We start from the raw sequence: 24,056 nt of genomic DNA, 5'->3' as shown, positions 1-24,056 counted from the left end.
AGTATGTCCCTATCCTACACCAGAGAGTCCTCCCCAAATCTGCTCCTGCAGAGTCCCTGTCTCCCTTCACTTTGAGGCCTCTGTGGCTTTGTGAGGTGCAAATCCAGTCCCCCTGCCCAGCTCAGCCACCCTGCACGTTCTCTCTGCCTAGTTGGTTTGCCTGCAACCCAATCATGGCCCAACTGATGGAGCTCTGGAGAGACCCTGAGCCAGTCTCGATTGTAGACCAGGTGAGTAGTCCCAACCCTCAGCCCAGCTCCTCTCGGGAACCTCATGGGTCAGGTAGACTAGGGCAGGCACGGGGCCCCTCCTTCCACTCTTACAGACTGGGCCTGTTACTTCACGGACACGCCCCTCTCCCACCCACTCCAGCAGCAGCCGGAAGGGAACTGTCCCCACCAGGAAGGCAAAATGGAGCCAGGGGCCAGAATGGCTCCTCAGGAAGGCAAAATGGGGTGAGGGGCCAGAATGGCTCCTCAGTCCCCTGGTACCCAGCCCTGCCCTGCCAGCCCGTGGCAAGCAGGTGCTCTACGCATCTTTTTCTTCTGTTGGTTGAAGTTGTCGATGATGACGCCGATGAAAAGGTTCAGGGTGAAGAAAGACCCGAAGATGATGAAAATGACGAAGTAGATGTACATGTAGAGGTTGTATTCCCACTGGGGCTGCTCTTCATACTGAGGGGGAGAAACCAGATATGGGGGTCAGGCAGGCAGGAACAGGGGAGGGCTGGCTGGGCGAGAAGGTGTGTCGGGAGGGAGGTCACCAGCACAGGGCTGTATGTCTGCGTGTGCATGTGTGTGCAGAGCGGGGCCAGGGCAGGTGGGGACGGGGTTCAGAAGAGTGGCAGCTTGGGGCTAACATTGTGATTGGGTGGGGTACAAGGACAAAGAAGAAACTTGATTTGCATCTCTATTGCCTCCACCCGGTCTCTTCTCCAGTAAGACTAGATTCAAGTAAATTACAGTGAAGTTAACTTGAAAAATATTTGAGGATTCGTGGCTCCTTGGAAGATCACGCAACTTTGCCCAGGGCCAGGCCTGGGCCTTCCAGAGAGGCTCAACTGCAGGCTGACACAAGAGACCTGGCCCTTATGGGGTGGGCTTTTGGGTGTGGACACTGATGCCCTAGTGGCCAAGTGTCCTGGAGCCTCAGGTGCCTGACTTGGCAGGAGAGGCCAGTATGGTTACCTACCCCCCTGGAGTCCACAGCTGCATACATAATGTCCATCCAGCCTTTAAATGTTGCCTTGAAGGAAAAGACAAGAGTAAGAATCATTTAACTTGCATTTATTAAACTACTGGGGGCTCCTATCTGGACAGATGAGGCCAGGAAATAGCCTCTTAGGAGAAGCAAGTATCCTGCCCAGCCCCTTCAAGCCATGTCCACATGGCTGGGTGGTCAAGGAAAGGCCTTCTTGTTCAGGGCTAGAGTTGGAGGGGCGGCTGGCTGAGCACACACCATAAGGAGGCCATAGAGTGGGGTAAGAAGCTTCTTGATGTTGGCCAGGAGACTGAGGAGGACTGAAGGAGGTCTGCTTTTCAGATCCACCTTCATTCCGGATTCTAAAACGATGCAGTCCTTCAGTGGGTGTCAGGGACAGAGAGGTGGACCCCAGTGCTGACCAGGTCCCCTTTGTCATGCACCTTGGAGAAGCCCATGGCTTCTGCTCTGCGGCCTCTCAGGATGGCCCTGAAGCATCCCAACCTCCCCTCGTACTTAAGGGGGTCCTTTTGCCAGCTGTGTGTTGGTAAATGGCTAACAAACGGTTTTCCAGAAGAAAACAAAGCCCTGATTTTTGTGTTTGCCAATTTCTCTGGGTAAACAAATTGGTAAATTGGGTAAACTACTCCTACCACGGCCAATTTCAAGTTACCAACAGGCTGTTACTGAACACAGACACATAGGAGGGGAGCATTATAGTATTTCCACTATACGGATACAGCACATATAAATTACCTCAAGAGCATCCATGATAATAGGTGGTAATGGTGAATTTTGATTTAAAAAAATTTTATTTTCAAGTAATCTCTACACCCAACATGGGCTCGAACCCACAATCCTGAGAGCAATTAGTGGCCTGCTTCACTGACTGAGCTGGCCAGGCATCCACGATTTTGTTTTAATATCACCTGGTGAATTATAAGTTTATAAAATCTAATTTTTAATCATGGCTTGCAAAATATCTGAAAATGCAACAATCAGCTCTCGTGAGCCCACACAAGCCTGCTCCAGCCCGCCACCCCAAGGCGCTAGAGGAGGAGGCCGAATGCCACAGGGCTCTGGTGCTGGCTGCATTGTCTACCCCAGTCTGGGCTGCTACAAAGATTCTGGAAGAGCCTGAGAGACATGCTTGGTGGTGAGGCCGATTGTCCAGGGGGTCTCACTTGTGTTCTTGGCAAAAGCCAATCCTGCCCTGAGCCTCTTTTCAGGGTACAACTGTCCACATAAACTTTCATGTCTGAGAATTCTTCTGACACAGGCAGGGCAGATGGGGAAACTGAGGCTGCCCCAGAGTATGCTACTTCAGTTCCCCGTGCCAGGAAGCCCTGCCCGGTGCCGGGAGGGCTGGACAGGCTCTGGAAACTGCTGGAGAGCACCCAAGGTGATGAGATGCTTGTGACTGCTTTTCTGGCCACTGTGTCGTTCTGTCTAGAATGGCCTTTCCTTCCAAGTTCTGACATTTAGAGGGAAGTCCCAGGGACAGAAGGCTCTCCAGGTTTGGCTCTAATCTTGTTCTGTAGGAGGTATTTCAGGGGAGTCTTTGGAGAAAGCTACCCCTGGGATTGAAAGGAGGGCTGGAGGATCGAGTAGATGTGCATTAAGTTTTCAGATGAGAGCCCACCGAGTGTTCCTCTGCTTTGGGGACTAGAGACAGGTCTCTGGGCTTAAGCCTGGGGTAGCAAGTGAAGCAGGTTATGGTTCTCTGTGTTATGATTTTGTCTGCATGTCTGCTGTCACGGCCACTTGTAGGTTAATATTATGCCAGGTATCATGCTCACTGAAGCAACCGTCCTCAAAAATCAATGGAAACCTTGGAAGGACAGGGTAGGGTCATGTGTGTTTCAACATCTCACACATCAGAAACAACACAGAAGGTGTTACTACTTTTTGTAACAGAAGGCTGGAGTCACAGTGTGGCTAATAGTTCCGTCTCTGTGTGTCTCTGGTCTTTGATTTTTAACCTGTGTCATCACACCACCAAACTGATGGCGTGAGGCTGTCAACCTGACCGCTGGCCAGGAAGCTGGGTCTGGCTCAGGCCTGAACCCCCATGCCATGTGTCTGGGAGAATGTGGCACCTGTTCTAGAATGGAAAATCCAGGGACTTCTCCAGGAGCCAAGAAGTCTCTGGAGAATCCTTAGCCTCCTTCGGGCAGTGTGACCCTTCTGTGAGGACCCAGAGGGGCCCCACCGTCCCCCTCCCGCCCACGCTGTGGGTGAAGGTCCCTGTTGCTGGGGAGCCAGTGGGAGTCTCCAGGACTTACCACCTGCAGAAGGGCCAGGTACCCGGCCCCCACGTTGTCAAAGTTGACTTTCACCTTGGTCCAGTACAACTCGCCAGTCACGTTGAAAGACTCACAGTCACTCTTGTTGTTCACGATGGTGTAGTTCAAAGGCAGGTCTCCCTCAGTCTGGTTGATGCACCGCCCAAACTTCCCCGCAAAGAGGTTCACGCCCATGATGCTGAAGATGAGCCAGAAGATGAGGCAGACCAGGAGGACATTCATGATGGATGGGATGGCACCCACCAGGGCATTGACCACAACCTCAAGTGGACAGAGAAGAGGCTCCGTTCCTGGGGGTGCCCAGAGCATATGCCCTTTTCAAGATCCGCCTAGCCACGCCCCCCTTTCCCCCACTAAACTCTTTGCCTACAGGTCCCTGTGGGGGTGGGGTAGTGGAACACTTCCTGTCCCTGAGGAAGGGCCACCCCTGGCTGGAAGCCCTGATGGGGAATAAAAGGAGAGATGATGGGGAGTCGGGGGAGGGGGGAGAGAACACACACACACACACACACACACACAGCCGCCCTTTTTGTTGTGTTCGCACGCTAATGTCTGCTGCAACTCTGGAACCTCTGCCTTTCTCTTCTGGTCCTGCCCTGAATTCATGACCTTCAAACTGAATTTTCAACAGGGTCTCTCTAGTTAAGTATGCCAGCAATCGGATGGGAAAGGGCCTCTGGAGACACATTCTCTGAGCTAAGTTTCTGGTTTATTTTGGGGTTGCTGCTACTAGGGAGGATGGGTGTTCCCCCTAAAGGACGCCCAGGGGACCTCGGCGTGGGGTGTCTGGCAGGTGCCCTGGCAGCTCTCCAAAACTGCGGCGAGAGCTGAGCTGGGAGGGCAGGGGGTGTGGTATGGGGGGCTCCCTATGCCTCTGCCCTACCCAGGAGTGGCTCTCTGACCCCGTGGAGCCCTGGCATTGGTCTTGTCATCGAAACTCAGAGCACCCCGGAGAGGCTTCCTTGGCAAACGCATATGGTGCGCTCTATGACGCTGAGGGCCAAGCTGGGTCTGCCTCAGGGCTGAACCCCCATGCCATGTGTCTGGGAGTCAGGACTGGAAGTGAGGCTGGTGTGGGGCCGCGTGGTGAGCGTGGTGCTGGGACGGGTAATGCTGACACATGCAGGTGACAGGGGCTCCCTGGTCCCCAGCAGGCATGATGAACAGGGTGGGACACCCAATGCTCAGGTTTGCCCTTGGCTGGCTCCGTGGTGACAGCCCCAACAGAGGCATTCCTGGCAACTCGCATCTCCCCCACAGCCCTCGGGAATCAAATGCCCTTAATCCCAAGAGACATTTAACTTAGGTAAGATGGTTCACTTGCGAATGCTTTCCCACCAGGAATAAGCCACTTGTTTCTCTCATGGGGGTGTGGGCAAAGTTCAAAACCATCAAAAAATGGGGGCCGTGGGATGGTGCCTGCTGGGTCAGCGAGACACACAGGCGTGGCTGCTGAAGCCACGGCAGAACTGTGCACGTTTGTAAGAAACACAAAACACACGTGCACGCAAATGCACATATGTGTTTGTTTTCTTGCTATATATTATGGGGAAATGTTTTTTCTTGGTGGGGCTTTTATTTTATTTTATTTTTAAAGATTTTACTTATTTATTTGACAGAGAGAGAGAGTAAGCACAAGCAGGGGGAGCGGCAGAGGGAGAGGGAGAAGCAGGCTCCCGGCTGAGCAGGGAGCCCGATGTGACGCTTGATCCCAGGACCCCGGGATCATGACCTGAGCTGAAGGCAGACGCTTAACCAACTGAGCCACCCAGGTGCCTTGGTGGGGCTTTTAAAGTTGTCTTATATGCACACATTCTTTGGTAAAATTTGATGACTTGAAAAATGCATAGGGCTCTGCCCTTAGAAATCAGTGCGAAAGAGTTTGCTAAGCAAATGCCAACCGCTACACGATGGTGAGGATATGCTGCTCCCTCCTTGCTTCCTTCACCTTGACCAGCACAGCCCTACGGCCCATCGCAGACGGAGGAAGACAGCCCATGTCTGCCAGGAGGAGGGCATGCAGGCGAGCACATGGACACAGAGTGCACACACAGATGGCCTCCCACCCTGGAGCAGAAGCACAGAGGCTCCCCGGCTCACGGGGCAGGCGGTGACAGGCCCAGGGGGCTCTCACAGCTCTCCACCCTCTGGGTGCCTGCAAGCCCAGCTGCACCTCTCCAGGAGATTTTGCCCCGTGCTCCTACCAGCCTGGGTGGCCACATTCCCAGCTCCGGGCTGGGCTGCTCAGTCAACAAGCAGAGCTGGAAGTGTCTCAGTGGAGTCCCCTCCCACTGCCCTGGCAGGAAGGCAGTCACTCCCCTTACCCTCATGCCCTCAAATCGTGACAGGGCTCTCAGGGGTCGGAGTGCACGCAAGGTCCGCAGTGACTTGATGGGGCCCATCTCGGCAAAGCCCAGGGTGTTGGCTACCAGGCTGATCAGGGAGACCTGTGGGAGGTAAAGCGGGGAGTGAGCGCCATGGGGACAGCTCTGGAGACGGGTGGTAGGGCTCCCGGCCCACCTGAAGCTGTGCTGGTGTGAGAGAGCCAGCAGGCTTTCCCCGTGTTCAATCTTTGTTATTTCCGGCTACATCAACTTCGCGGCCGTCACGCCCTGGGCTGGCCTTCCTGGGGCCCAAGAGGCTGGGGGTGAGACAAGTTTTCTTTGCCAAGAGCCTGCGATGTGCACCCACTAACCCGAGGACTTGGGATGCATTCTCCCTATTCTACAGAGAGAAAACCGAGTTCTCATGCCAGCCACCGCATGGAGGAGTGAGCACACACAGCCTGGGCCTTTGGTTCCCACGGACTTTCCTTCAAGTCAAGTTCTTGGACCTGCCCCTTCCCTCCCCCAAAGAAGGCTCTTTTTGGGAAGGAAGGACTATCCTGGGCTGACTGGGAGCCCACAGGCAATCCTGGGGCTTTTCCCCAAAGCCGGACTGTGCAACATCGGACATCTTCAAAGAGGGGAGGCGCAAGCAGAGATTGTACGGCCCAGCGACCAGCTCTGGCCACTCTGCCCACCTAGTTCCCAGCGGTGCGCCCCCATCGTCTGTGCTTTCAAAGCTTGTGCAGCTGCCCCGCTCAGAGCCCTTCCATCTCAGCTGATGGCAGCCCCATCCTACCAGCTGCTCAGGCCACAAGCCTTGGCGTCATCTCTGCCTCCTCTCCGTCTCTCACACCCTACATCCAACCCGGCAGGATTTCCTGTTGGCTCTGCCTTCAAAATACATCAGAAGTCCAAATATTTCTCACCACTGCCACTGCCACCATCCCGGCCAGGCCCCTGTCCTCTCTCCCCTGGACGGCCGCCACGGCCTCCTGACTCCTCTGCCTGCCTCCACGTGGGCCCCACCCCCACCCCTGCGCTCCTCCAGGAACGGAGTCACTTCGTGCCACTCTTCTGCTCAGAGTGTTGCAATGCCTTCCCACTTGGCTCTAAATAAAAGCCCCTGGTTTTCCAAGGCGGTGCCCCCCTCTGCCCCTTGCAGCCCCGCCTCATCTCCTGCACTTCCCTTCCCCACTCTGCTCCAGCCACTCCCGCTTCCTTGCAGTTCCTTAAGTATGCCAGGCACGCTCCCACCACAGGACCTTTGCACCGCTGTTCCAACCTCTGCGTGGAAGGTTCCGCAGACATCTGCCTGGCTAACCCCAACTTCCTTCACATTTGCTCCAGTGGCATCTCAGTGAACCCACCCCAGTCAGCCTATTTAAAGTTGTAATCCACACCGTCCCCTCGCGGGACTCCTGGCCCTCCCAATCGCCTTTGGCTCTCCGCATTCTATTTCTGCTGGTACACATCAGCTTCTCACAGAGTATTCGGCCCGCTCATCGAGTATGTTTATTGTCTGCGGTTGCCTTCCTCCATGCATGCAGAGGTTTTAGTCTGTTTTGTTCCCCGAGATCCCTAGCACCTACAATAGTAGATACTCAATAGTATTTACTGAAAATGGAAAATTAGAATGCAGGAATTGATCCTGGAAATATCCTTCTCCAGACCCTGAGGCCTGAAGACCACCTTTCCCATGAAGTGAGGGGATGGGATGGGGGGCAGCATGGCCAGCATCAGGAAAGCCGGAGTCCAGCCTCCTCGACCTCGGGGCAAGTCCCCTTTCTGCTGTGAGCCTCCGTTTCCTTCTCCACAGGCTAATTCTCCAGTTCTGGGACTGGACGGGAAGCACCGATGGTCTCCTTCGCCCACCCTCAGCCCTGAGTTCCCCAAGGTGGCAGGCTGGTGGGCTTCCCCAGGAGTCTTTGCAAACCCCCTCCTGCCTTCCCTGAGGGGAGTCGCTCAGCAGGCCCAACTTCCCAAGAAGCTGCAGGAATAACCAGGGGAGGGGCCTCAGGGCAGAGCTGCCAGGATCCCAGGCCCTCCCACAGCCCCCGGGGTTGGAGGACTCCCGGGTCCTCTCCTCCTCTCAGGGAGGCTCTGAGGACTCCAGGCTGTAAGAGCAGCTAGACCTCCCTCCCATTCTCTCTCTGCCACCCTAGCATCCCTCACCCCAACATTAGCATCCTCTCAGTCACTGGGGGTGATAGAAAGAGGCCGGAACCAGAGGCCCAAGGACCTGGATCTGTGTCTCCACACACATCTCCATACATGTCTCCTCCCATGGTCACCCACGGGCTGACCTCCCACCCAAGCTGAGCCCCTCCCTCCCTTTGACCTCTGAGTGGGGTGTGGGGGTGTGGGGACTGAACAGAGGCCTGAACCTCTTGCGCCACCACAGGAAGGACAGCCCCTACTGGTGGGCAGAGCCTGAGGCCCAGGCTCGGAAGTCACGGGTGCCGTCTGGAAAGCCCTTCCCGGTCTGCAGATGCTGACCCACATTCCATTCTGCAGGAACCTCCACAACCAGATGGTGAGCCTCCCCTGAGCCCTTCGTCTCTGCCTGTCCCCCTTCGCCTTCAGTGAGTGCAGATCCGAGGCGGCTCCACACTCTGGTCTCATTTTCCTCTCTGGTTATTCTCCCACTCAGCTGTGCTTACCCTGCTTGGCACCCAGCAGGGTCCTGGGGCCTGGGTCGCTGTGGGCCAGAGGCCTCCCGCTCTATCTGCCAACTGGGTGCTCAGAGGACATGCCACCTCCAGTCCTAGACCCTCCCTGGACAGGCAGGGCACCTCCAGTCCTAGACCCTCCCTGGACAGGCAGGGCAGCTGTGCCCGCTACCCAATCTTCCAGGGCAGCAACCCAGGGCCCCTTAGCCGGCCCTCATGGCTTTCCGCCTTCTCACAGCTGGCTGCACCCCTCTCTCATCCTCCGCAAGTGGTACCTTCTCCCTGAGCCCGGAGGATCCTCCCCCTGCCGACCCAGAATCCCTTCACCAGTGCCGTCCCCTCTGGCCTTGGGCTCACCCTCTCCCCTGTACAGACAGCCTCCTACCATGTATGGACACAGAGGCTCTTAGCTGGCCACCTAGCTAGTGGGCCTGACGGACCCTTCACAACACGCGTGGTGAGCGCTGTGGTATGGGCTATTGTGTTCCCTGGCTTCTGGCCATCCTGACGGGGCGGTGTGCGTGGGGGGCACTCCTGCTTGGACTGCTCCCCACTCTGCCCCGTGGTGAGTCCAGTCTCCCCAGAAGCCGAGGTCTCCCCCTACTCCTCTGTCTCCCCAAATTGGGGCTCTGATGGCCAGACCCAGGTTCCTATTCCTCCCAGACTGGGAAACTTATGGGCAGGGCCTGGGGCTCCGCTGTGACCCGAGATGACTGTCACCCGAGACGACTGCCTCCTTCCCCTCTGCCAGCTCTGCAGCCCAGATGAGTGCCTTCAACGTCAGCCTGCTGACTCCCACCCACCCTGTCACCCTGTCCTTCCGTGCCTCTGCTTCAGCTCCTTCCCGCACTGGCAGCCCCTCTCCCCGCCCCTCTTCCCTCCTGGGCCACACTCACATCCACGATGAGGAAGTCCAGCCAGCACCAGGCATTGGTGAAGTACTTCTTAAAGCCGTAGGCCACCCACTTGAGCAGCATCTCCAGCACGAAGACGTAGGTGAACATCTTGTCGGCATATTCGAGCAGAACCTTGATGGTCTTCCGCTCCTCCAGGTAGATGTCCTCGAAGGCCTACAGATCAGGCCGGACAAGGGGGACGTGACGTCCCGACCACTGCCCATCCCACCCCTCGCGAGACTTCATCTCTGACAGCAGGTGCTGCCCAGGAGGGCGGGAGCAGAGGTGAGGCCTATGGTGGAGGGGCCCCTCTGAGGTCACACCGGACTAGAAGAGCACGCTCTCCTGGCTCATGAAACGATCTCACGCGATATGTGGACAACAAAGCACAGTGTGTGGTGAGAACGCTTCACGCTGAAGAGTGAGGCTCAGTTCTGAGCTCGTGTGTCTCTAACACCTTCCTAAACCTTGCTGATCTCCCATGTTAACACGGAGAGTGTGTGCGGGCGCAGCTCAGGGTCTTCTGCTGAAAACCCCATGAACCCTCTTTTTGGTGTTCTCATTCCACTGTGTTTTTACTCTATTTGCCTGATGCAGTTACCTACTTTTCATAGGACACAAAATTGGTGTCCAATGATAACAATCATTAAAAGTCTCCCTTTACAACGTGTTTATGGAAACACAGAGAAGCCAGGGAGAGTTGATTTAAAGCAAAACCTTCAGTAAATGCTAGTGAAGGCAGTTTGTCAGTGAGAAGTTTGGAAAAATGCAAGACTAGGTATCCTGGGGATCCATCCCAAAGCTCCTACGACCCTCAGAATCCAGGAGTCAAGTTTCTAACATGCTAGAAGGGGTCTTTCTCCACCTCCTTGTTTCTGCCTCAACCCGAAATCCTGAGCCAACGGAGGAACTCTGCCGGCTCCCAGGTGCCCTCTTATACCTCCTGTCCTGATCTGTACTCAGGCCTCTCAAGCCACATCTCCCCGCCCACAGTGTGCTCAGAGGCTCCCCCGCTAGGCAACTGAACACGTCACCGGGGGCCTGGGGGAGTCGCCTCTGCCTGTCACTATGGGCCTCCCTGCCAGGCCCGGTGAGTCACGGGGGCCCGGGTGGCCAGTGCCGTCAGCCCTGACGTGCACTGCCCAAGCATATATGTGGCTAATCCAGTCTCAGTATGGACAGCATGGCAGGGTAATTCAGGTCCTAGAACGGACTCTGGGAGTTGTTCAAGACAAAAAGTAGGTGGTTTGTTGTTGTCGTTTCTGATTATAAAAATGTGTGCTTCCCACAAAAAATTAAGTAATATAGAAATTATAAAAAAGAACAGAACGCACCTCTGATTTCATGACATTATAGTAGCCACCGCTAACATTTAGGGGAAGACTCTTCTTGACACTCAGTATTTGTGTGTGTACACATGCGAGTACACAGTTTTCTAAGATAGACTAAATATTTTGCCTTTAAATTTCTTTTCCACTAAACAATCTTTTGAGTGTTTATCTACTCTATAATGTGAACACATGTTATATCTAGTATTCTCTTTTAAAAGGCTGCATAATATTTTATTATTTGCATATACTTTTGTGTATTTAGCCACATTTCCTATTAGTGAACATTTCAGTTGTTTCCAATTTAATTCCTAGTAGAAACAACACTGCAGTGAACACTGTGTCTGATGATCTGTTTAGGATAAATTTCTAGAACTGGGGAGCCAGGTCAAAGGTGTACTTTGGGTAGAGACTGGGAACAGGATTTCCGGCACGGGACACCAAGAGACACTCCTCCCTCCGTAGTGCACGGAGTTGGTTCTTTCCTCATCACTCCCCCGACTCTGGTGGGGTTTCTCCCTTGTCACTTTTCCCAGCCTAAGGAATGAAAGTTGTATCTTGTTAGATTTTAATGTATTTTATTACTAGTAATGCTGACATCATGTCCTTGGATATTGGCAGTGTTCCTTTTGCGAGCTGCCTGTGCACCTTTTTTGTCTATTTTTTTTTTTTTTACTTGAGTATCTGGTTTATTCAGAGATGTTAATTCCTTGTTTTATACACTTTATCCTAGTTGTGTGCCTTTAAATCTTCACTTTTTCCATCGACAGATGAATGGATAAAGAAGATGTATTTATATACAATGGAGTATTACTCAGCCATCAGAAAGAATGAAATCTTGCCATTTGCAATGACGTGAATGGAGGTAGAGAGTATTACATTAGCTGAAATAAGTCAGTCAGAGACAGACAAATACCAAATGATTTCACTCCTTTGTGGAATTTAAGAAACAAAACAGATGAACATAGGGGGAAAAAAGGAGAGGCAAACCAGGGAACAGACTCTTAACTGTAGAGAACTAACTGAGGGTCGATGGAGGGAAGTGGGTAGGGGATGGGCTAAACAGGTGATGGGTATGGAGGGCACGTGATGAGCACTGGGTGTTGAATGTAAGTGACGAATCACTAAACTCTACTTCTGAACCTAACATTACACTGTATGTTAACTAACTGGAATTTAAATAAAAACTTGAAAAAGAAAACAAAATAAATAAATTCAACCTATAAGAAAATCTTGTTTACTTTTGTTTACCATACTGAAGTTCCACCCTTTATTTTCATTGTTATTAAATCATTTAATATAATTATATCATTTATTATCATTTTCACCTAGTAAAACCTTCAGTGTCATGTTAAGAAAGGCCTTATCTAGTTTAAGGCTAGGGGAAAAAAATGATGCTTCTTTTCTTCTTTTAGTTTTTCTTTTGAACTTTCTGGCTTCGTTATTTTATATTACAGTTTTAAAAATCCAATCTATTTTGGTAAAGAGCAAATATCCATTTTAATATTTTTTTCAGACTAGCTTGTCACTGTTACAACACTTTATTAAAGAATCCACTTCAAATCCATAGGTTAGAAGTCAACTTTATCATCTAAACTACATTTCTACACTTTCTGAAATCTACTGGACCTCTCTGTGTGATTTTACTGCTCTTTATTCCTGAATTAATATCATATGAATTCTCCTGGCCGTTTTTAGCAATTTTCAAGATAAAATTTTGCAATGTTTTGTCGAATTCCCTTTCAAAGTGTTGCAAATTTATTGTAATTGCACTGAATTTATTAACTGCATTAGGATCTCATATGGAGTCTTCCTACCCAAGACTAGAGTACATTTATGGTATATTTATTGGTCTGTCTTCTTTTACAGTGCTTAGCAAAGTTTTAGCATTTTCTGCATGTACCTCTTACACATCTCATGTCATATTTATTCTCAGTTACTTTGTGCTTACAATGTCTGGCAAATAAGGACTATTCCAGAAATGTTACTTAGGACTAAATGCTTTCTGTTGTATAAAACAACCATAACAACAATTCTTTGGGTATTTATTTTATAACTGGCCACATAATATTTTTAATAGGTTTTAAAATTTTTCTAGCAATCATTAGCTACAAGTAATGCTACAGTTATATTTATTTCTATTATTTTAACTGATTTTATACTTGACACTATTAACTTCAATTCTTTTATTTTCCCAATTTTTACTTTGTATGTTTACCTTTCTTGGTTAATTACACTGGCTAGTATTTCAAGATCATTATTCAATAATGGAACAACAGCTAAAAAGGAGTTAAGTCATCCTTTTCTCACTCCTGACTTTCATGAAAATGTTTCAAGTATTTTACTACTAATGATGATAATAGAAGTTAATTTGAGAATACCTTTTTCACTAAATTAAGGAAATGTATTTCATTTTTATTCTTGCTAGAGTTTTAAAAATCAGGCATTCATTGAGATAACTGTATGTTTTTTCATCTCTGTCCTATTCATATACATACATTTCCTAGTATGGCACCATTCTGCCATTTTAGAATATATATTAAACACTTATTTAATTTTTAAAATATATCATTGGTTCTTATTTGCATGGATTTAGGATTCTTGCAACACTATTCATAAGTATGGAGTACAAAAACGAACCTATGGTTTTCTTATTGGTATACTTGAGGTTTTAAAAATCAGCATTATTTAGCTTGCATGAAAATGATGTGTAGACTTTTTGTGTTTCTTCATACACTAGAACATTTTAAACAGGATTGGAATTATTTTCTTCCTTTGGAATGCAAAAGAACCCATCCTTGGAGATGTGACAGATCAGATTAGCTACTGCTTTATCTATTTTATTGTTTTAATTTTTCAAGGAATCAGCTTTGGAATTTCATATCAGTTTTATTACTTATTTCTAATTGATTAATTTGTTTTAAAAATTTTACTCATTATTTCCTTATTGTCCTTAAGATTATTTTGTTGCTACATTTGTAATTTCTTGAGTTTAATTAATTAGTTTACCTTCTTTCTATTTAATAATAGAAGTGTTTAAGTTTATGAATTTTCCTCTATTTTTTTTTAAAGTAGGCTTCATGTCCAGTGTGGAACCCAACACGGTGCTTGAATTCACGACCCTGAAATCAAGACTTGAGTTGAGATCAAGAGTGGGATGTTTAACTGACTGAGCCACCCAGACGCCCCTATGTATCTTCCTCTTATAACAGCTTTGGCTGCATCCTACAAGCAGTACTCTCAGTATTATTATTTTCTAGTTTTTTATCCCCCCAGCTAGTTTTTTTCTCTACCTCTAATTTTCTTATTTTTCTAGATCTCAAGTGGACAGAATTGGTTGAATTATAATCTTTGACTTACAACACACTGTCATCTTTGGTCCACAAGTAGCCTTTGTATTTTATTTATTTGCTTACTTATTAATATATGAGCACCCATGAACCTACCACCAAACTATTTTCTGTTTGATCCACAGTTTAAGAATGACTTTTACACTTCTAAGGATTATTTCTGTTGTTGTTTTGTAACCTTTCTATTTTTGCTATATCTAGCAGTTTCCTTATCTGTAAAATAGGCTTAATAACAGTACTTATCTCTTAGGGTTATTATGAGAATCAAATGAATTAATCTTTGTAAAATACTTATAATAGGGTCTGGCACATAATGGGTGCTATTTAAATGTTCTTGTTTTTATTATTATTAGGCTAGATCAAATTTGTGAACTATATATATATTTTAGATCTCTCATAGTCTTGTTCTTTCTATGTGATTTGTCAGGAACTAATAGAAGTGTGGTAAAATCTCCCTGTACTATTGCATTGTTGCCACTTTTTTTTTCTAATGGTTTTTATTTGATATAAGTGCTATGCAATCCCAAGCAAAAATATCTTCATAATAGTTTTATTTTTAAAAATTTATTTATTTGAGAGAGAGAGTGTGTGAGAGCACAGAGGGAGGGTGAGAGGGAGAAACAAACTCCCCACTGAGCAGAGAGCCAAGAGTGGGACTTGATCCCAGGACCCTGGGATCATGACCTGAGCCGAAGGCAGACACTTAATGACTGAGCCACCCAGGCGCCCCAGTAGTTTTATTTTTATTACAGCTTGGACCCGCTTTATCTCATTCTTACTTTGAATTCAACCTTGTTTAATATTAACAAACAAAAACACTCTGATTTTTGTTGTGATTGTTTGCATTTGCCTGATATATCTTATTATTTTACTTCTAATATTTCTGAGTGACACTTTTGGTTTGTCCTTTAAGAGCACCTAGGTGAAGTTTTGTTTTTTGGTTTTTTTTTTTTTAATCCATTCAGAGTCCTTTCCTTTTAAAAGATGAATTTTATCCAGTTACCATTATTATTAAAACATATTTGCTTTTGCCTCTGCCGCATTATTTTCCGTTTCCTGGTTTAATGTTTCCTTGTTCCTTCCTTTTTCTCCTATCTCCTGCTGTAAGAGCTCTGTTTTCTTTAAAAGAAAATTCCCTTCAACAATTTGGAAGGGATATATAGTTTGCTTTCTGTTAAACAAGTTTATAACTTTAAATAACACACTCAAGACTTCTTTTTCTCAATATATCATCGACGTGGTTTTTTTTTTTTTTTTTTTAAAACAGTGCTTGGCTGTCTACCCTGATTAGATTCCCCACTTGCTTGCCAAAACTCCTCCTCACTTATGCCAGGCTGAGTTTTTCCTCCACAGCCCAGACTACATGGCTCTGGCTGCCCTTGTTTGTGGCTGTTTAAAAACAAAACTCGTTAACATATTGTCAAATCATCCTTCTCTGAAGCCTACAGAGATTTGGCTTTAGCTGCCAATGGTAAAACAGCATGTGGCCTCTAAGTCATGGCTCCAGGCCCACTCTGGAACAGGGGAGGGCAGTACAGAATGGGATGGGAGGCCCAGAGATTTAGGGGTGACAGCCACAGTGCCTCCTCATGGCCTGACCCCAGGAGGCAGCACAGAGTGGAGGCACATAGCCTTGGGTCAGAGTGCCCTTCTCTCTTGCTCTGGAGTTCCAAGCATTCCCTGTTAGTTGCTCAGACATGGGGTTCTCACCTCCCCAATGGTACCAACTGCTTGCTTGGTGTCAAGTGATTATCTCCTCTGCCTTCTTGACCACCCATCTCCCTGTTCACCAGCATCTTCTAGAACCCTCTCCAGGGCTATCCCATCTCCTCCTGAAAGGACTCTGAGAGATCAGAAGAGGGTGCTGGTGAGCCCCCATGGGGCATTCCTGGAAGGCCTCCCTGCTCTCCTGGTCTCAGCCAACTTCCTTGTCCCCCACAGTCCAGCTTCACCCGCTCTCTCCAAGGAGTCTTCCTCATTGTTGCAGCTCCCCTGACCTCGAAGGCATTTACTCCACTCTTATTCAGTGTTCTCTCTTGAGCTGATCTCTATCTCAAACCTACTGACTCGGGTTGCCCCACCTAGATTTTGAGCCACTGAGGCCGGGGCTGGGGTCTCCTTCTCTTGTTGCTCCCCACGGCTCACAGGACTAGACACAAGGATCGCTGAGAAGAGACCTATTGAACAAGTGGAAGGTCAAGACAAAGGACTCTGGGGTCTGACTGCCTGGGTTCAAATGCCACACTGGCTGCTTGCGAGTGGCGGGACCTTCGGCATGTTACATAATGGTTCTACAAAGGGCTGTTGTTGGGAACAAATGTGACAACGTGTGACCTACGTAGCCCGGCCTCTAGCCTTGGAGCAGCCAGAGTGAGTGGAGCTACCAGGAGAATCTCAGGCGGCATTGTTAACTGCACTGAAAGGGCCTACCTGAGTGAGGTGCAACTGGGTGTGTCACCAGAGCTTGGGGGTGGGGGGGTGGCTGGTGGCCTGTGACCCATGCCAGTTGGACACTGTGAAATGGGGCAAATCACTCCCCCTTTGGTGGGACACAGGGGTCTGGACCGATGACCTCTGTGAGCCCATCTTGCTCTGATTTCCACACATGCTGCGGTGGTGTGAGTTTGTGAGCTGACTCCTGTTCTGGGGGCCAAGGGAAGCACATCTGCAGCAGAGGCTCTGCCCCAGTCTCTGGCCTGGCTCTCAGCTGGACACTTGCTTTCCCTGCCCTCCCTGCTCCTCCACCCCTCTCTGCCCAACCCTGCATCCCCAGGAGGCTACCAGGGCTCCACTGCTGAGCAGGATCATGAAGATGATGAACGTCTCGAACCAGCTGTGCTCCACGATGCGGTAGCAGGTCTTGCGCAGTCGCCACCAGACCTTCCCGAGGCCCTGCGTGGTGTCCACGGCACAGCAGGGACAGCGCCGGACACAACCTGTGAGGGAGTGGGGAGGCGGGGGTCAGGCCCAGTCCAGGGCCTGCAAATGCCCACATCTGATGGTGAAAGGTTGGATGGTGGAAGGAGTGACCAAGAGAAAGAGGTTATGATGTGGAGTCGTGAACAGGGTGACATGGTGGGCAGGTGTGACGGGACAGCAGAGAGCACCACGGTGCTGTCCTCAGGGGCCCACGCTCAGCAGGAGCTCCACGGAAAAGCCGGATGGAGTAGGCATCCAGTGAGCGGGTAAAGGGCCTGGCAGATCTGAGCAGGGGGGAGGCTAGGGCTAGGCTGGGCTCCAGTTTCCCCTCTGCTCATCTGGGAAATTCTCCCCCTGGGGGAATATTCCAGAACTCCTGGGGTACTCTGTCCCGGGGTCTTCTCCATGTTTGCAGTTTTTGAACCGTGGGAAGGGCAAAGCCCTCACCGAGAGCCCTAAATGACATGCCACATGGAGGGCAAACTCTCATTTTATCCCAGCTGCCTTCCGAATATTCACCACCAATTCGTAAAAGCTACAGATGCCGATGACCACCACAGGCACACGTCACACCTGTGGCTATTTACAGAAGGCCAACTATAGGCCAAGAGCTCAGGTGAAGAAGGTGGAGCCCCTGCTGCGGGGGGCACACGCTTGTGCTATCGCCCTACCAATGCAGAGTCACGGGTCTTCCGTGTGGCTGACCCCCAGCTGCCCGGCCCAGCACTCCATGGGCAGGCGTGTCATCAGGTCCTGGGTAGAAGGAGGGGCCCCCAGGGTCATGAGGAATGGGGAAGGAGGGCAAGCATCGGGGTCAGGGTGGGGTACAACGTGGCCCTGGACCCCACGGAGCTGCTGGTTCTCCTATCCCTCCAGGTGGAGAGAACCTCAGGTAAAGGGCCACTCAGGGCAGTACCTTCAGTGAAGCAGTTCTCTGGGTCCTTGACATCCTCGCCCAGGTCAGGGATCTGCTCCAGGAGGTCAGCAGTGTTGGTCATGTCAGCTGTGCTCCCCTCCGAGCAGCTGTCCTCGTGAGTCTGTGGGGAGGGGTGTGGGGCAGGGTGGGTGAGGGCCACGTGGAAGCCTCCAGCCTCGAGCCCTGCATCTGGGGCAGCCACGAGCTCCCTGAGGGGAGGTGCCCAGACTACTTTCCACTGCATAACCTGGAAATGTGAGCCCAGGGTGCGTGGGTGGGAACCCAACCCGGGCCGAACTGAGGCTGGACCTCAGGGGCTCCTGAGTCTGCGCTTTGGTGTGCCAGAGTCTAGGGTCGGGGGCAGGGGGGAAGGGAAAGCACTGGGGATGTGGAATGCATCCAGCTGGGAACAGACAGACATGGGTGGCAACACGGACACACACTCGGACAAGGACACATGGTGGCAGCTTGGCGCACGCGGCCAAAACAGGCATGCCGCACGGAGAACAGAGTCAGAACCAGGACCACAGGCACACACGGGTGGAGGTCAGACGAGCAGAGCAAGCCCAGCCACCCGGCCGACGCTTCTCAGTTCACGAGTGCTGGCATGATGGGCAGAGTCTGGAGTCAAAGCAAGAAGGTACTGGAAACCGCCCCACCTGGCCATGCAGGGCTCGGCCACCCCGACCTTGCCTAATCTGATTACAGCGAGGTGTGTGCGTGCGGTGTTGTGTCTCTGTCGGTCATGTGTGGGTGCGGGCGTCGGAGGGTGCAGTAGTGGTCACTGCTGGTGCTCGGCCCAGCTCCCTCTGGTAGGCCCACTTGCACTGTGAACGCTGGCTGCTGAGCTGGCCCCTTCTCCAGAACCCCGTCTGGAGCCAGGGAGCGGCCAGGCCCGGTAATGGCTTGGGGGTTCCAAGCCAAGCCGGGGTGGCTGACACCCAGTGTTGCACTGACGTGGGAAGACACAAGGCCAACCCCTCCCCTGGTGGGCGGGGGACGATGCCATGTACAGCGCCATGCTCCAGGGCTCCCCACTGGACCAGGCTGAGGCCTGAATCCAGAACCTGGCCTTTCGAAGCTTCTTCGTTGGCCTCACCCTGCTTCTCGCTCTTCCCTATCAGCTTACTCCCTCAGTAAACCCTTTGCACAGGAAGCCCGTCTCAGGCTCTGCTCCTAGGAGCCCGCTCTACAGACAGGCATAGCAGGGGCAGGGGCTTCTGAGAAGGAAAGGAAGCCTTCGGTGGCCTCGGATCCCGTCTACGCCGCCAGCTAAGTGGGCCTGCCCAGGTCCCTCTGCGTCAGGCTCCACTTGGAGATGAGCTGGTTTGAGTCCCTGGGCCTGCCTCTGCTCCTGAACCTGTCTTCTTTTCCTTTCCTTCCATGAATCACTCTGCTGCTTTCTCAAAGTCCTCCTTAGTTTTGGTGTTTGTGACGGGGAAGGGCTGGACGCTGGTGGAGAGTCGAGAGGGCTCCTGGGTGCAGGGTGGAGGCTTGGCCCTTCTGGGGTCCCCGTGGCTTTGAGGGCTCATCCTTCTGCCCCCAGCTTCACTGGGCAGCTGGGCTGGGAAAGGCACAAGCCAGAGGAGATTCCCCGTGCTACTTTGCTTTTCAGATAACTGGAGCTGCATAAAGTCCCCGGGGCATTGGGTTGGAAGGCAAGGTCTCAGGATCTGGCTGCAGGTGAGATGAGGGGGCCTTCTCAGGAAAACCCATCCCACCTCTCTCTCCCTTTGACGGAGTGAGCGCACTGATTTGAGGAGAGGAAGAAGTGTCATCATTCCAGTATGAGAGCCGTGACTTTGTGCCCCTCCTGCGTCTTCCTGTTCCCACATGCCTCTGTGTGTCAGACCCTGTGGGGGGAGAAGTATGACTCGCACCATCAGGATTAAGATTCCAGCAGGCGCTCGTGTTCCAGAGCGGATGGTGATCGCAAAGCCTCCCATGAGCCCCTCCCATGAAAGGGACAAGGCAAAAGGTGCAATGTTCTGTTGGAGCAAGTCACAACTGCACGACCGAGGGCCAGGGTCACGCTGCACTGTCTCTGAACACCTGCCCTCTACCTTCCACGGTGCTTGGCGAGAACGGGGGTGTGGGGGGGTGTTGGGGGGGCGGGGGGCGTAGTCAGCAGCGCCACAGTCCTTTAGCTCGGGGGCTATAGACTCAAATGCTTACAGGGGTGGAGTGCCTGCAGGTAGTGGAATGAAGTTAGGCAAGTAGGGTCTGTGGCAAACCAGAGAGCTCCAGCCGGTGTCAAGGAGGCGGTTATCACTTGTCTCCGGTGGGATGGTTCTTCTTCCAATGTTTTGTTTTGTTTTCATTTTTTCCCACTTTTTTCTGCATTTCAGAAATGCAGATTTTTTTGTTTTTGTTTTTATTTTTTACATAAAAGCTACCAGGTTTTAAATGTTGGTGGCGAATTCAAATTAAAACCCTTCTGTGGCCAGAACAAAACTCTACAGTAGGCCTCCCCTTTGCGGCCTCTGCCTTAGTCCCGGAGAGAAGCAGCTGGTGGCCAATGAATGTGTCAAGAACTTGTTCTCAGGCCGCCCCCCGCCCCACCCCGCCGAGGTCCCCTGGGATGGGGTAATTCACAGGACAAACATTTGCCAAAGAGGACCAAAGCACGGGAACTGAGTGAGGAGTGGGGGACACATGGAGGGCTAGGGTGAGTCTTGCCTCAGGGGCCTGGGCTCGCCGCTTCCAGAATTTCCATGCCACCTCTCCCCTGTCAGGACAGGGCCCCTGTGCTCTCCTCTACCGATGGATCTCCCACACTGCCTGTGACCGTGGCTATGGCTCCCACCAGCAAATGCAGGCGTGTGCCAGGCTTGGCTCTCATGGCCTGGCTCCAGTCCAAGTGCAGCGCCCTGCCGGCTTCAGGGACAAAGGTGTGTGTTACCTCACTGCACCCTGGGGCCAGGGGCTCCGCTTTCCGCCGCTGCCGCCAGTCTGCCTGAGCCACACTGGCCTCGGAGGAGGCGGTCTCTGACACCTGGCTCCAGGCCCTGGGCTCTGGGAGGGCCTCTGGGCTGCCGGAAACAGGCTGCGATTCCTGCTGAAGAAACCCCCAGCCCATGAGCTCCCCGGCCGGAGTGTTCCCAGGGCCTTGCCTAAGCAACTGGAACACTGCCTCCTGCCCTCTTCATGGGGCCTCAGGTCACCGAAGCTCTCTCCCTCGAGGGCCCGGAGGGGGCCACCGGGAGGCTCCTGGTCAGCCTGGCCTGAATCTCCCGCTCTTCCCCCTCCGTGGAAAGGTGCAGCTGGGCTGTAACGCCCAGTTCCCAAATGCTGGCAACTCCACTTAGGAGGGACATACGGACTTCCCCCATGAGTTCCCATGGCACCCCGCGTGCATGTCCTCCTCCGCGCGCGCGCACACACACACACACACACACACACACGCACACACACACACACACACACACACGCGCGCGCGCGCACACACACACACACACACACACTGGCCCCGGGGAGCCAGAGCCAACAGGCTCAAGAGAAGGAGAGGAGCAGGAGATAACTGGTAGCCATGGTCCTGGCGACGCCAGCACAGCCCTCCCCTGACTACACCGTCCCTGTCCCACAGCCTGACCAAAGGGGTGGAAGCCGGCCTCTGGGACCACTGGGAGGCCGAAAGATGTGGAAGCAAGCATGGAGCCTCCGATTCAATTCCCCATGTGGGGAGGAGTGGCTCTTCACAGCCGATCCACCCAGTGCAGGCCCAAAGCAAGCAGCCAGGATGGGCCCAACCAGACAGAGAACCACTCACTGTTTGACCTAAAGACCTAAGGAGAAGCCATTTGCGCCTGGCTCAGGCCACAGGAAAACTGAGGGGGTGGGGGGCACTGTCTCTTTTGTCCAGACTCTGGTCCTAAGTGTTAAAAATAACAGGTTGGGAGATAAGATAGTGCTGTCTCTGACACCTGCCATCTTAGGGATGCTTATTTTTAAATCTCAGAGTTAGCCCTGGGCCGGGGAGGAGGGGAAAGGGCAGTCAGGAGGTCAGGAGACTGCTCTCCTCCCTCACCAAGACATTCTACCTTCTTAGTCCTGGAGGGGGACAATGGTGGGGGGGCGGGAGTGCTGGCTCTGTCGTACGTTCGCGAGGCACTCCTAGCAAGTCTCTCTCTTGCCATGCCTCAGTTCCCCTTTCTGTACAATTAGCTGCTCGTGGCTAGCATCAGACGAATGATGGACAATAGCCCCTTCCAAGGTCCCCTCTGGGCTGGGTTGGGAAGAGAGGGCTGACAGCTGGCCTCAACACCCCCTTGGGCTGCCTCTTGGGGGTGGCCTGTCAACTACCGCCACCCTACTCCTGCTGGGGCAGTCTGGCAGGGGCAGGTGCTCTGTGAGCAAGGCTGGGAGCCCTGGCGAGCACGGCCCTGGGCCCTGTATGAGTAGGTGTTGCATATATGTGTGGGCGGGGCACTCACCTGCTTACTGGACTCTTCCTCTGTGCCCAGGCTGTTCTCCTCATCTTCCTCTTGGTCATCCGTGTCTGACTCAGCCACGGCAATGGGCACACACACAGGCTCTGTATCCCTGGGGATGCCCTGGCCTGGTCGCTTGTCTTCCTCAAACCGTGTCTCCTTGCGGGCCAGAGGCGCCTTCTCTGACTCCGGGGGCAGTGGGGGGCTGGAGGTGGCAACACAGCTGGGCAGTTGGCCATGGGCGGCAAGGGCTGCGGGCTTCTGGGGCCGCCGCTGTAGGAGCGCACAGCAGAAGTCCCAGGTGGTCCGCTTGAGGAAGCGCAGGCCGCGCTGGATGCGTGCCAGGGCCAGCTGGAGGTTGTTCATCTCTCCATCATCGTCAGGGGCTGTGAGGTTGTCTGCGCTGAAGGAGCTGAGCAGCAGAGCCAGGAAGAGGTTCAGGACCTGTGGAGGCAATGGATCAGGCTCATCGAGGCAGGCACCATACTAGGGGCACCGAGCCTCGGGTCCATTATGGGGAAACTGAAGCCCAGGGACCTGACCTTAAGGATTGCTGATGGCCTAACCCCTCATCCTCACCCCCCAGTTCTCTTGAATATAGTGAATTTGGCTGTAAGATGGAAGATTATTCTCGTCCCTTTTCCCAAGGGCTCAGATACAGTCTGGGTTGGGGCATTTACCCCCAGATTTCTTGGGTCTTGGCCCGGGGTCTATGGGAGAACCATGGGTTCATCCAGTGATGAAGCCTGCAGATGGGATCTTGCCTTCAGAGTAACGGGGTTAGGATGAGCACAGGGTTGCTTCCTGGGAAGTCAGATCCAATCTGGGATTACCAGGGACAAGACAGAATCCCACCCAGAAGCAATCCAGAGCTCTTGAGGGCTTTCCAGGGAAGGGGCCGCTACGTCTGTTGGTGAAGGATGGGGTAGTGATGGGCCTCTGAGCTGGCTCAGCATCTGAAAATCTAGGGCTCCTGCTGTGGAACACCCTCTACCTGTGTCCCCAGGTCTGACTCTGCTTTCCAGGTAAGGGACATGGGGGATGGAGCAGAGAAGGAGCAAGGGCAGTCCTCGGGCATCTGGGACTAACTGCAGGGTCAGGACATGGAGAGGTGACTATCTAGGTGGTTGCGGGGGAGCTGGGATGGGCGCTGGGTAGCAGACCAGACAGTTGGGGAGAGGGAGGTGGGACCTGGGGTTGGAGCTGCCGGGATTCGGGGGAGGGGCTCAGGTCGCAGGGTGCCAGAAGGCCAGAACTTAAGTTATTTATCAGGGGCTAGGGACCCGAGACTCCTTAAGTGAGGTGTGCAAAATCCATCTCTCTTTGCATGGTTCTGGACCACTGCTTGTTGTTAAACCGTCCTGCAAGTGCAAAGCTTTAGCTTTTGTTAAAAAAGAGACCTTTGGCAGAGTGACAAGAGGGTGGCCTTGGGTCCACTTCCCAGCCTTGTGGAGGGTAAATGAAAATGACGGTGGGCTTGTTCCCACACATGGGTCAGACGGGCTCCGGAGCATCACCAGGCTGACAGGTCAGACACACCGCCTCCCCATCTTTGGCTTGGGGCCTCCTCCTCCCAGCCAGCCCCAGAAGGGAGTTCCCTTGAATGGGAGCCCCTACGGCTGGGAGGTGTGTGCTGGCGGGTGTGCGGTTCTCACTGGAAACCCACTCTGGGCCCCTCTCCAACTTCTCAGAAGCTCCTAGGACACACCTTGTGC

At 52.2% G+C, this 24,056-nt stretch overlaps 1 protein-coding gene across 7 annotated transcripts in view; it reads right to left on the bottom strand.

Annotated features, from left to right (window-relative positions):
• Nucleotides 1-24,056, bottom strand: part of SCN5A (sodium voltage-gated channel alpha subunit 5) — a 97,300-nt gene that overhangs the window by 7,053 nt on the left and 66,191 nt on the right. For 5 of the 7 annotated variants that reach the window (XM_073901874.1, XM_073901877.1, XM_073901868.1 and 2 more), the window contains 9 exons: nucleotides 22,345-22,785; nucleotides 20,814-20,969; nucleotides 17,912-18,032; nucleotides 16,858-17,012; nucleotides 9,399-9,572; nucleotides 5,831-5,953; nucleotides 3,486-3,767; nucleotides 1,192-1,245; nucleotides 533-674 (listed from right to left, as the gene is read on the bottom strand). In XM_073901874.1, the coding sequence (XP_073757975.1) occupies nucleotides 533-674; nucleotides 1,192-1,245; nucleotides 3,486-3,767; nucleotides 5,831-5,953; nucleotides 9,399-9,572; nucleotides 16,858-17,012; nucleotides 17,912-18,032; nucleotides 20,814-20,969; nucleotides 22,345-22,785 (1,648 nt within the window). The remainder of the gene's footprint in view (nucleotides 1-532; nucleotides 675-1,191; nucleotides 1,246-3,485; nucleotides 3,768-5,830; nucleotides 5,954-9,398; nucleotides 9,573-16,857; nucleotides 17,013-17,911; nucleotides 18,033-20,813; nucleotides 20,970-22,344; nucleotides 22,786-24,056) is intronic. The other 2 variants (XM_073901891.1, XM_073901884.1) reach the window with 1 other exon arrangement.

This window comes from Callorhinus ursinus, unplaced genomic scaffold (genome assembly GCF_003265705.2).
Source record: "Callorhinus ursinus isolate GAN/ISIS: 27379988/994484 unplaced genomic scaffold, GSC_fseal_2.0 scaffold1, whole genome shotgun sequence".
NCBI classification, from domain to species: Eukaryota; Metazoa; Chordata; class Mammalia; order Carnivora; family Otariidae; genus Callorhinus; species Callorhinus ursinus.
This window is presented reverse-complemented; position numbering and strand designations above follow the sequence as displayed.